This window comes from Alosa sapidissima, chromosome 14 (genome assembly GCF_018492685.1).
Source record: "Alosa sapidissima isolate fAloSap1 chromosome 14, fAloSap1.pri, whole genome shotgun sequence".
Lineage (NCBI taxonomy): Eukaryota > Metazoa > Chordata > Actinopteri > Clupeiformes > Clupeidae > Alosa > Alosa sapidissima.
In genome coordinates, this window is record NC_055970.1 from 28,702,054 (window position 1) to 28,714,848 (window position 12,795).

Genomic DNA, 12,795 nt, shown 5'->3' on the forward strand with positions numbered 1-12,795 from the left:
TACAGGCTTACTCTACCGAAAATTGATTAATCTGCCAGAAATATCAGCAAATATCTGCCGGTAATACAATTATTAACCTATTATCTTCCGACACTAATGTAGCCTACCGATGACATCGTGTATCCCTACACCTGTTCCAGCGATCACACTGTTATATGTACATGATGTTTATCTGTAGTTAAAGTGTAAAAACCAACATGGGAAGTGAGCATCAGCACTATGTACAGCGACCCTTTTCACTTTTCCATGGGAACTGCAATTATTGTTACAAAATATACATGAATACCTTATACAGATCTACAACATTAAAATAGCAGGCAATAACCAAAACATCAAAGTGTTCTTAAAGCACAATGGGCACAATTCAATTCTTGTCAAATTAATGCTACGATGAACAAATTACCAAAGGATTGAAGCTCCAAAATGTTTTACCAAAACCATCTATTACAAATTTGATACTGTTTCCCAGTACATGGGTAACTTTGTTGGCTGGTTTTCTATCCAAAATACTCAGTTCACTTAATCCCCTAGTAATTCTGTTCCACATATTGTGGCTGGATATTATTGATCTTATTGGGACAGAGGAGTTTGATGAAGGCCCTTTTAAAGCTACTGTGACACAGGGGATAAAGAACAGGGTTGATGGAGGAGTTGATCCATAATAACCAGAACGAGATTTCGTACATGTAGTGCTGAACGCATTGGCCCTGGCACGCCGCCCGAATTATCATGAGTAATGTGTAGGGAGCCCAGCATAGCCCAAAAACGCAAACAATAACAGCCAAAGACTTGGCCACTTTCTTATCCCTGGAGAGGCGGAATCGGCTTGCCAGATTGGCGGATGCGTCAGAACGGGTGCGCAAGGGTTCAAACGACTGATCGGTGTTGAGAAATCGTGATGGACCACACTGATGAGCCAAATCTTCAACTTGCAAGGGAGGGAGGTCAAGAGTTGCGCTGTCTCGTCTCCCTCCCTTGCCCGCATCACCAATTATTGCAGCGGAGACCTTTGCGCTTGACAAACGACAACACCGAGAGCGCGCGCCTTTGCCATTGATGCTGCAGGTGTGCGTCTGAACTGGTCTGACGAAGAACACGCGGTTCATTCCGCGTTCTCCAAGTGTTTCCATCTCGCAGTTCCTAAATTCCATGTTGGGTGGCTGTTGCTCTCTGACCACGGTCCGCTTCCTGATGTTAATGTAGATGCTGAGGTTGAAGTAGGTGACACTTATGAACGGCGTGAAAAACTCCACCGTGGAGGCAGTCATAAGGAAGTACCAGTTGAAGTAGAACTCCGCATAACACTCCCCAGTGGGCACCACACTCCCACCGGCAATATGCTCCCAGCTGATGATAGCCGGTCCGTAAAGCAGGAAGGCAGCCAGCCACACGCTCACCATCTTCAGCACTGCTGCGGAGGTCACCCCTTTCTGACACCTGTAGCTCACCTAGTAGGAATACACACAGAAGATGTCAAAAGCAATATGAAGCACGTTTTCTCTACAAAACACGCTTCATTCTAAACAGGGAAGTGACCCATAAAAGAGCCATCATGAATTCGCACACAACGATGGGTCAATTAGCCTACCCACTTTACATAATTATTTACACTTTACCCAAATGTTATGTGAAGCATTATAGCCTATGATATACTGTATATAGCCTATTATTTTTACATCTAAAGCTCAATTTCAGTGTGGACTTACCGCTTTGGTGACGGACAGAAATCTGTCAAAGCTGATAAGGACTATATTGAACACAGACGCTGTGCAAACCATATAATCCACTACAAGCCAGAGTTTGCAAAGCCATCTTCCGAGTCTCCACTCGCCCGTCAACACATAAGGAATGTACACTGGAATACAAAATCCTCCTAATGGCAAAGAACATACTCATTAAACAACAATAACCAAGTGAACAAAATAAAATGACGCAGCAGTGTAACTTCACTCACCAACTAATAAATCCGCAATGGCTAAATTCAGAAAGAAAAAGTTGCCATGTGTACGCAAACTTTTCTCCACCACAAAAGCTAGAATAACAAGTGCGTTCCCCAGTACAGTGGCGAAGACCATAACTGTCATGAGAACTGCTAGGAACACTGAAGTTGATGGAGAAAACTGAACATGCTGTGCGCGCCGGTGATGAATTGCCTCCAGCTCCTGCATGCCCGTTGCATTTGCAAGGACATCTAAGGACCGGTTCCAGAAAATCAATTCGAATGGTGAGGTAGAGCATTCTGAAATTCCAGCCGCAGAGGAAAATGTAGACGGCATCATGTAACTATCCAAGACCAACATTTAACCAGGAGCATCACTAGAATCTCAGCACAAAGATCCAGTGTTGGAGGCAGCGATACTGCAGAGTTAGGGGAGTAGGCTACTCCGGTATTCCCTCAATCTGAATGCTGCATGTTTATTGGCTGTTTATGAGATGCCACATAAGCCTCAGGTGGCTCTTCAGAAATGTATGACCCCCCCCTATGATTATGCTGAGGTTATGTCGTTTTGAGAGCAAATGTTATAAGGATATCTGTGAGTCGGCTTCTATATTTCAAACTGGTCTTGTTTAGTGCAGGTGTTTTTTGTTGAAAGTGGATCCAATAATTTCCCAATTATCCCCAATAAATTAGTGATCGCTGGAATATGACAATCAAATGTTGGTTTAGGAAGCAATGTTAACTGGACTGAAACAATCCATGTAGTTTGGGATAATAGGGAGATGACTAAATATGAAAGAATTCAGAATGATGCTGAACCTGGCAGGAGGGGGTAGCGAAGAAACAATAACATAAACATATGTTATCAGTAGTCTTCTTGTTTTCCCACCCACACATGCATTAGATATCAGAACCTTCAAGGATTGTCTAAAAATATTTATATAAGAGGGACAGAGAGAGAGAGAGAGAGAGAGAGAGAGAGAGAGATTAGCAGGGGTAGTTGGACTCATTTTGCCACAAAGATTATTTTATTGCTTTTTTTAGCAGCTTGTACTTTGCCAGCTTGCGCATACTGTCATTTCTACCATGACGACTTAATATAACTTTTCGATGTTTATTTGTAATCCCCTGGCTTATATGTTCTTTTTTTACTTTGACATACACCAAGCAAGTGAATTATTCACAGATGACGAGATGTTGAGTCTTCCTTAAGTGCTTAGAAGTACATTAAAGGACATATTATGGATGATTTGTTTGCACTATCGCCTTACAAAAAACAACTGCATTATTTCAAGTGTCAAAATGGCAGTTTTCCTAAGTATCAAAACTGGAGATTTGGAGGAGATATTTGCAGTTCTTACCCAGGAAATGCAGTATTTTGGACACAAGAAAACTGCATTGTGCTGTACTGCAGAAATGCAGTATTTTGGACATGAAAATACTACTGTACTGCACTGTATTGCGAAAAAACTACAGTTATTTTTTTGTATAATAGAAACTAAGTAACAGTTTCAATAAGGTACCAATGTTATAGTCCTATCATCTTTAATTGGATTTGTCTTGAGGTTATTCCGTACATAAAAATACTCATTTTGTATTTCAGTTTGTGCTCTTTCTTCTGTGATGACATAATGAGTTACTTACAGGCATCAATAAACTCACACTATTTCATGTTCTTATGAAATAGCATTTAGACCAACTTAAAGATTTCACAATGAATAAGCATACTAGTTCAATACTTTATTAAACATTGCAGTTGAATGTATTGCTATATTTAAAACATTAAAACAATACTTTTAAATAATCAATCATTTTCATTTAGATTATTTAGATAGATAGATATATTTAGATTACAAGCACACATGTCATAACAACATATCAAAGGCCGAATAAATTAAATATTATAAAAGTTTAAATCTATACTTTGTGGTCATTCTGTGCCAGCAAGTAAAATCATTGCATTTTTAGCGAAAAAAGGTCTAAACACATTTATTGTTACTACATATCATAACAACATATCATAGGCCGAATAAATTAAATATTCTAAAAGTTTAAATACTTTGTGGTCATTCTGTAGCAGCAAGTAAAAACATTGAATTTTTAGCAAAAAGATCAAAACTCATTTATTGTTACTAGCAATTTAGCAAATAGCTAGTCTTTAGCACACGGAAAAGTCTTCGGGACCTAAGACTGTACTCGAACATGATGGGGCCACTGTAGAGGTAGGCAAAACCTGGGAATAATAATAATAATAAAAATAACATAAGTGATTTATTAGTTATGCACTCCTGAAAAGTCCTGCAAATAAACATTTTTGTTGACATTCACTGTCTTGAACAGAAAGCTTGTGTACAGAAAAACATTATGAGACTACCCACCTCTGAAGTGGATTGCTGCTGTGACTTTTCCACTCATTCCAGGAAAACCATCTGCAACTGCTTTAGGGTAACCCCTGTCCATTGCCTTTTGTGTGTCATCATAGCTGCATTGAGATCAAAAGAAGATATCTCATTAAGGACACACAATTCATCTGACTTATATGTTTACCTTAGCCCTAGGTCCTGAGGTGTGAGCTAGTATACCTGTAATAATCTTCACCAACGAAGAACAAAGTCTTTCCAGCTTCAGGGTCACTGAGCACAGCGGTGACCATCTTCACAGTGTCTGGCAAGCCCATACTGCTCAGGCTCTTTGGATAACCCTTCACCAAGTCATAGCCATAGAGGGCCCAGACCTTTTGACCTGGAGATCAGAGCAGCAGTGTCATGAGTGAGGCTATGGGAGAAATGAAAATCAACGTACAGGAGCCAATGGTATTTAGCTTCTACCTTTAAAGAGGAACACTTGTTGGGTTTCTGGGTCCTCGTAGGCGGCATCAATATTCTCAGGAGCATCAGGCCAGAAGCTCTTGATGAGATGTTGCTCAGGATTTGGTTTCAGCGGATAACTACGCCAGAAGAAGCTGCAAAGGGATGCATAATATGCATATGAGGTTTTTCAGCTTTTATGTGTTGACTTGGGGTCAGAAAAACCATCCTAATGCACTGATTTCTTAGCATCTCCGCACCTGCCCTTGAAGAATATCAACTCTCCACGCATACTTGTGACTGCGTCAAGTGTGAGTTTGGGATCACAGGCGTTAGGGGTGGGGGGAGCTGTAGGTTCAGGGTCAACAGTGTCAGGGTTCGGACCTGTTGATCAAAAAATGTTCCTTTTTAAATCACCAAGTTCAAACACAAATACAAAGAGAATAACCTTTGACAGATTCTGTCAAGCTCATTAAAATTAGCCCTGAAACTAACCGTAAATTGACTGTATTCCTTTGACATCATCCTGTGGTAGAATAAAGCTGTCAGGATCTCTGTAAATGTACACTGGATACATGAGAGCACCAGGGTCCGCGGAGTGGCCCATGCCAAGAGAGTGTCCAAATTCATGGGCAGCCACCAGGAACAAGTTATACCCTGTAGTATTAGGACATTAGAGTAATGGTCAGCAAAATTATCAAAGCACTAACCATGCAGAAACAAATCGTATGACATTTACCAGCTGGGGTGCCGAAAGTGAAGGTCTCATCTTCATCAAAATGCGCATCACCTCCAATTCCACTTGATGGTGCAAAGGCATGAGCTAGAGTGTTATCTGGCCCGTCAAATGGGTAGCCATCGCCGTGCTCTATAAAACAGCCAAAGAACATTTTTACACTTAAACAATGACACAACTTGTGTCCTATCATTTGAAATTGTCATTACTATGATGGTTTGAGTTCTTGCCACGACGGCTGCAATTGATGTTAATTATTCTAATTACACTGTTCATTGTATGTCATGGTGTATGTTCTTGATGTTGGAATTAGAAGCCTACATGTGGTGAACTGTATAAAGTATTTTTTATTTAAGTTTAATTGGTCAATTTGAAGTGTGAAGTTTCAGAGTATTTATTTCCTGGGGGGGGGGGGGGGGGTGGACAATTAATTATCTTGTGATCATGTTCAACCAACTCAAAAGCTGTATTGCCGCAGAGGCATTCTTTTGCCCTTTGCATTGAGCGATGTGGCATTCTGTTAAAGCATGCACGCTCAATTTGGCTCTAATTAATGCAGTAAGATGTAATAAGGCCATACTGCCATACTGAGGCTGTTGATATCCCTAACAGTTAACATGTTTAGTGTTAGTTTAGTGTTTAGGCCTACCTCTGCTAGCAAACGATATCATGATATCGGCTGTTCCAGTGTAGATACGGGTAAACCTCAGGGGTGTTACTTTTGCCCAGATCTGTAGAGCTTTTGCCAAGGCACTGTCCACTTCAGCCGCTGGCATATCTGGAGTGTAATTTTCGATTCTGAAGGGCAAATGTCTCAGGTCAGAACAAAACAACAAAACATACCATGCTTTTAATGCAAGCCTCTATAGTGTAATACAAGTAATATATTATAACTGAATTCACCTGTAAGTCAGCTTGTTGGTGGGCCATTTGTGGCCTCCAAAAGTGGTGTAGGCAGCCATATCGGGAACACCACAGCGGGGCTTCTTCATGACCTCCAGCGTTTCAGAGTCCATTTTTCCTGTCACACGGAGTCCAAAAAACTGCTGCATCTCTTTTAGCTTCAATTGTAGCTGGCTTGTCTTGAATAGACCAGAAGACTCACTCTCCATTCCCAAGTCATAGAATCTTTTCAGGTAGTTCTACAACACAAACAGTCATACAGTCATAAATTGTCATACAGTCAAAAATCTACCCACCTTCACAGCACAAGGTTAAATGTCTGTAGACTGTACCTGGACCACATCGTCATCAATGCTGTTGGAAGCTGTCGTTATTGGGTTGGCGTGAGCTGCAATCACCAGAGTGAGGAAAACGCACACACTGAAGTTATTCATGCTTCTTCTCTTTTCATCCACAGGTTAATGTTTTCTTGCTACCTCGTCGGTTTTTATACCCTTGAGCAGGGAATGTTAGGCAACTCTACGTGTGTGTCACAGGAACTTGGTCATCAAACAAAAACGTCATCACCACACAAGACAACACAGAAACAAATATGGTTACAAATATATCTAAAACAAATGGTTATATATACTAATATTTAGATGTACTCTCAAAGCCACACTGATACAAGACTAATCAGGCTGATACTGTGCACTAGATATACATTTTAAAAATGAAATGTTGCACCATTGTTTTCTAAATACACAGTAACTGTAATATCACTGTATTGTTTGGGAAAACCCCCTGGCCATATGCAACACATTTTCTCATAATTCTAATGTTGGCATTTTAGTACTAAAAGCTGCTTGTGACTCAATATCCTGTTAGTAAGGTGTGAATATGGTCAAGGAGGATGTTGCCAGGATTAGTAATAAAGGAAGTGTTATTCAGTAATAGAATATTACTGGCTGTTGTTATGCTATTGTGGTTGGAATGTGGTTGGCTGGTAGATATGTGTCATGTTAGAACTATAGAGGACCCTGCTGAAAAAAAAACAGCTAGAAACCAGCTTATGCTGGTAGCTGGTTTTAGCTGGTTTTAGCTGGTCTTTGCTGGTTTTCTTCCAGCTCTTGCTGGTCTTTGCTGGTGTAGCTGGTTGGACCACCAGCTGGATATGCTGGCGTGACCATCTGAGGAAGCTGGTCATGCTGGTTTGACCAGCCTGTCGTGTGGGATACAGCTGGTGCAAAATGGTCATGCTGGTGATCAGCCTGCCAAGCTTGACATTGTTGGTGTAAGATGGTCATGCTGGTTTGACCAACATAAGCTGGCACGGCCAGTTAAACCAGCAGTGTAGACCAGCAACACCAGCTAAAATGACCAGCTTGAGGTGGTATGACAAGCAAAACCAGCTGAATTACGATCGTTAGGTGGGTAAACCAGCTGAAGGTATGTTTTCGCAAGAGTTTTGCTGGTCTAGCAGGTCAACCATCATAGGGTGGTCAAACAAGCTGGTCAACCAGCAAACCACCTTTAGCTGGTCAGGCTGTTTTTTTCAGCAGGGGAGTATTTACAATTTTTTTGAAAAAAAAAAATCCTGGGATGAATACAATGGAATTGTCCAGCTCTGTCAAGTACAGGTAATTGTAATTTCACCAAAAAAATGGAAGTTAATACGTGCAAGATTTCTTCCACTTTTCAACTACACTTAATTTCCTGTTAATTTGAATGCTGAATCTGGAAGAATACAGCTATTACTCAAAGAGCATAAGTGTTGCATTTGAGGATGTCCACTTCCTTCCTTGGGGTACAGTTTCTCAAATGTAGTGGTTACTATGCCAAAGGTACATGATGTTTTTTTCTTCCTCCTTTTCCCGGTAAACAACAGGATTTTATTATTCCAAGTAAACAAAACACACATTTGAAAACTCTGCTGTATTTTACACAATACGTAAACTGGTTTCTATACAGAAATCAAAGTACGTCACTTGTTTAATTTCAAAATGTGACAAGACAAACCTTTCAGGGACAGTTCCAGATGGTGTGTTAAAGAGCAATGAAATAAGCTTGTGACAGTAATGAAGTGCCATTTGTCTTATTGCTGTCCCTGGAGGCTGCTTCGTAGACCACAGACATTCTCAGACATTCTCAAGAAACTTATGAAATTTCCCCAGAAACTTGAGGTGGGTGTGCCCCCGCCCCCCACCCCCCCACACACACACCATTTCATCAATCAAAAAACTGTACATCAAGAATTTCAGCTGTTGCATTCCTTGTGTCAAGCCACTCTTAAACAAGAGACAGTGTCAGAAGCGTCTTACCTGGGCTAAAGACAAAAAGGACTGGACTGCTGCTGAGTGGTCCAAAGTTATGTTCTCTGATGAAAGTAAATGTAACATTTCCTTTGGAAATCAAGGTCCCAGTCTGGAGGAAGAGAGGAGAGGCACAGAATCATTGGTTGAAGTCCAGTGTAAAGTTTCCACAGTCAGTGATGGTTTTGGGGTGCCATGTCATCTGCTGGTGTTGGTCCACTGTGTTTTCTGAGGTCCAAGGTCAACGCAGCCGTGACCGTGACCTTGTGACAGTAATGAAGTGCCATTTGTCTTATTGCTGTCCCTGGAGGCTGCTTCGTAGACCACCTGTCTCTCATGCTGCCAGCCTTTTACATGTTGGCTTGATACATCGTACACAACATTGGTGTCATCAACCTCAGCAGGTTAAACAAGTGCCTGATCCTTTTGTTGGTCACAATTTTACCTCTCTCAAATTGGTATCCATGGAAATAATAAAACATTGTGGTGCTTCGATTAAATCCACATTGCATTAACTGACTGTGGAATTCATTTAATTTTTATCTTAATGTTAGTCCCCCAAAAAATCTTCAAAACTGCTAATAGATTATTTAGAGGGCAAGCCAGATAAAAGTCTGTCCAGTCATTTAATTACCAATGTAAACGGCAGCAGTTACTGAATGGTATAGTGATATTGTCTGGAAGTGTGGTCTATTATCAGATTAAATGAAAATTGCACTCTAGAAACACTTTAGGTAGGAAATCTGTCAGTCTCTGCCAAGACACTAGTTTGTCATGATTGGATCATTTATCAGGTCAATGAACCAAAACAAACATCCAGGTCAAAACAAATATGGTTTACTGAATACAAAATTAACCTTCAGCCATGCCATCTCAGTCCCCTGATCTAAAATCCAAAAACAGTGAAGTGAGTCAAAGAGGAGAATGCACAAGTGTAGACCTAGGAATCTGGACAATCTGGGGAGATTTTGTAAAGACGGATGGTCTTAAATCCTTTGCTTTGTATTCTCCAACCTTGTGGGGTGTCATAGGAGAATAGCTGCTTCATTGGCAAAGGGAGGCTTAAGAAGCTATTACAAGTTGGGGTGCCAATAATTGTGAGCGACATGTTTTTGTTAAAAATATTTATTTCTTTATGATATTTTCCTTGTGATGGGGCCTTTCTGTCAGTCATTTTATGTCCCTTTCATTGCTTGTGAACATGCTAGAATTAAATGTGTAAGGAGGAATTTTAGTCAACTTTTCAGATTGATTGAACTGTATGAAAAAGTAGTCAGAGTGGTGCAGAGGGGTTGCTATTATAGTGGCTGTCACAATTTCGAGTTAGAATGAGATCAAGCTCTCTGCCTGCTTTGTGAGTTGGAGGAGTGTGGACCCACTGAAGTTCAGAGGAATGTATGAGAGATAAGAAGTCCACAGAGTATGGATTTTCTATGTGGATGTTCGAGGACTTTTCCCTGCCTGCCTGCAGAGATGGTAAAAGTACACACTTTCCATACTCAAGTAGAAGTATACATTTGTAGTGATTCAAAAAAGTAGTGATTCAACTTCTAGGAATTAGAAACTACAGATATTTCTGTGAAAATGTAGGGGAGTAAAGTAAAATGTTGTTAGAAAAATAAATACTCCTGTAAAGTACAAATACCTTCAAATGCTACTTAAGTACAGTACTTAAGTATTTGTACTTTGCTACTTCCCATCTTCCCATCTCTGCCTATGAGACATGCCATAAACCTACAAACTATGCTGACCTGCCCATTACATCTCAAGTGGAAACAAGTCCCTGACATTGTCAATGCATGCCCAGATTGCTTGATATTGCACTGTGTAACGCTGCTGGAAGGAAGGATCATGACCCTAGTTGGTTTTTAACTAACTGGTACCATGTGCGCTATATGGTGTTCAGACATTCTCAAGAAACGTATGAAATTTCCCCAGAAACTTGAGGTGGGTGTGCCTCCGCCCCCCACCCCCCCACACACACACCATTTCATCAATCAAAAAACTGTACATCAAGAATTTCAGCTGTTGCATTCCTTGTGTCAAGCCACTCTTAAACAAGAGACAGTGTCAGAAGCGTCTTACCTGGGCTAAAGACAAAAAGGACTGGACTGCTGCTGAGTGGTCCAAAGTTATGTTCTCTGATGAAAGTAAATGTAACATTTCCTTTGGAAATCAAGGTCCCAGTCTGGAGGAAGAGAGGAGAGGCACAGAATCATTGGTTGAAGTCCAGTGTAAAGTTTCCACAGTCAGTGATGGTTTTGGGGTGCCATGTCATCTGCTGGTGTTGGTCCACTGTGTTTTCTGAGGTCCAAGGTCAACGCAGCCGTCTACCAGGAAGTTTTAGAGCACTTCATGCTTCCTGCTGCTGACCAACTTTATGGAGATGCAGATTTCATTTTCCAACAGGACTTGCACACAGTGCCAAAGCTACCAGTACCTGGTTTAAGGACCATGGTATCCCTGTTCTTAATTGGCCAGCAAACTCGCCTGACCTTAACCCCATAGAAAATCTATGGGGTATTGTGAAGAGGAAGATGCGATACGCCAGACCCAACAATGCAGAAGAGCTGAAGGCCACTATCAGAACAACCTGGGCTCTCATAACAACTGAGCAGTGCCACAGACTGATCAACTCCATGCCACTCCACATTGCTGCATTAATTCAGGCCAAAGGAGCCCTAACTAAGTATTGAGTGCTGTACATGGTCATACTTTTCATGTTCATTCTTTTCAGTTGGCCAACATTTCTAAAAAAAAACGTTTTTTGTATTGGTCTTAATAATATTCTAATTTTCTGAGATACTGAATTTGGGATTTTCATTAGTTGTCAGTTATAATCATCAAAATTAAAAGAAATACACATTTTAAATATATCAGTCAGTGTGTAATGAATGAATGTATACAAGTTTGACTTTTTGAATGGAATTACTGATCTACATCTAAATCAACTTTTTGATTATATTCTAATTATATGACCATCACCTGTTTATAAAAAACATGGTTGTGTTTTGTTCTAGCATCTACCTCGGGTGGAGGTTTCGCAAAAACTAAGAACTTTTGGGGTCTTTGTTTCCTGTATTACATTTGACTTTGTTGCAGACATACCTACAACGTGTAAAGCTTTCTTATCATTGATCGATTCCAAGATAAATGCTGCCATCCAGCGGTTCAAAACAGAATGAACATTCTGCCAAAGAGTAGAAGAGCCATTACTTCCTCAACTATAGGCCTAACCATAGACATAATGTATATTATGTCTATGGGCCTAACAGAGAATGTCTAATAAGGGAAGAACTGCCACTCTCGGAAAACTTCCGGTTTCTGAACTGGTTGCAGTTCCTTCTGTGGTTCCACATGAGGGCGCTCGTCCACAAGTGCAGAATGCATGGAGGTCTATCGAGCTGTACCCCTCAAAATCCACTTTTCTCAGGAAATATTTTTTTTCAAGTAATTTGAGTATTGTATTCGAAAGGGGAGGCAAAGAAAATACACTTGGTTGAGTATTATATTTTTTAAAGTCACTTAATTTTTCTTAAAAGCCTTTCGAATGTGTCAATGACATCATTCATTAGCACAATGCTAGCGTGTTATGTGCAACAACGACCCAACCTGTAAGAAATCAAAAGGACATAAGTACTCGTTCATTCAACTTTTGACCTATAACCCATGTTGAAGTTATACAAACTACAATCAAATCTGAGATTTGTCAACGACAATCAGGTGTAAGAGACAATTTTAGCCGTCTAGCTCCATTGACTCCCATTCATTCTGCACTCATGGCTATCGCCCCCAGTGGAACTCTGGTGGAACTGCATCCAAAATTCGGTACAATACAGTAAAAGAGGACTTAAAGGCCGTGTTGCAGGGTTCGTTTTCCAACGAATTTGCACAATTTGCTTGTTGATAATAAACATTTAAACTGTTATCCATTGTATTTGATGTTGTTGGGTATCACAAAACGGAATATAATACCAAAAAGCAGGTAATATTTCACAGCATTTGAAGTGATTCTCCTTTCCCCCACAATGCATTGCATTACGTCACCTTGGGGAGACTACAGACCAAAGCCCACCTTGAGACCCTTGAGAGTAACGAGAGAGGAGTAAAGAGAGACGA

The 12,795-nt window shown here is 40.5% G+C and overlaps 2 protein-coding genes across 3 annotated transcripts; both read right to left on the reverse strand.

Annotated features, from left to right (window-relative positions):
* Positions 1-363: 363 nt before the first annotated feature.
* On the reverse strand, positions 364-2,487 carry hrh3 (histamine receptor H3). Its single transcript, XM_042060983.1, has 3 exons — positions 1,955-2,487; positions 1,707-1,873; positions 364-1,448 (listed from the first exon to the last, which is right to left on the reverse strand). Exons 1-3 carry the CDS (start codon positions 2,298-2,300, stop codon positions 528-530), a joined length of 1,434 nt encoding a protein of 477 aa, XP_041916917.1. The 5' UTR covers positions 2,301-2,487; the 3' UTR covers positions 364-527.
* A 1,179-nt stretch (positions 2,488-3,666) lies between these two features.
* On the reverse strand, positions 3,667-6,857 carry LOC121682068 (collagenase 3-like). 2 transcript variants are annotated; one of them, XR_006022414.1, is made up of 11 exons: positions 6,718-6,857; positions 6,386-6,624; positions 6,132-6,280; positions 5,486-5,614; positions 5,242-5,403; positions 5,007-5,130; positions 4,768-4,901; positions 4,522-4,681; positions 4,318-4,421; positions 4,011-4,172; positions 3,667-3,867 (listed from the first exon to the last, which is right to left on the reverse strand). XR_006022414.1 is itself a non-coding variant. In XM_042062067.1 (10 exons), exons 1-10 carry the CDS (start codon positions 6,817-6,819, stop codon positions 4,072-4,074), a joined length of 1,404 nt encoding a protein of 467 aa, XP_041918001.1. In that variant the 5' UTR covers positions 6,820-6,857; the 3' UTR covers positions 3,667-4,071. The 2 variants fall into 2 exon arrangements, 1 of the variants encoding a protein (XP_041918001.1); XM_042062067.1 differs by having other exon boundaries at positions 3,667-4,172.
* Positions 6,858-12,795: the final 5,938 nt, after the last annotated feature.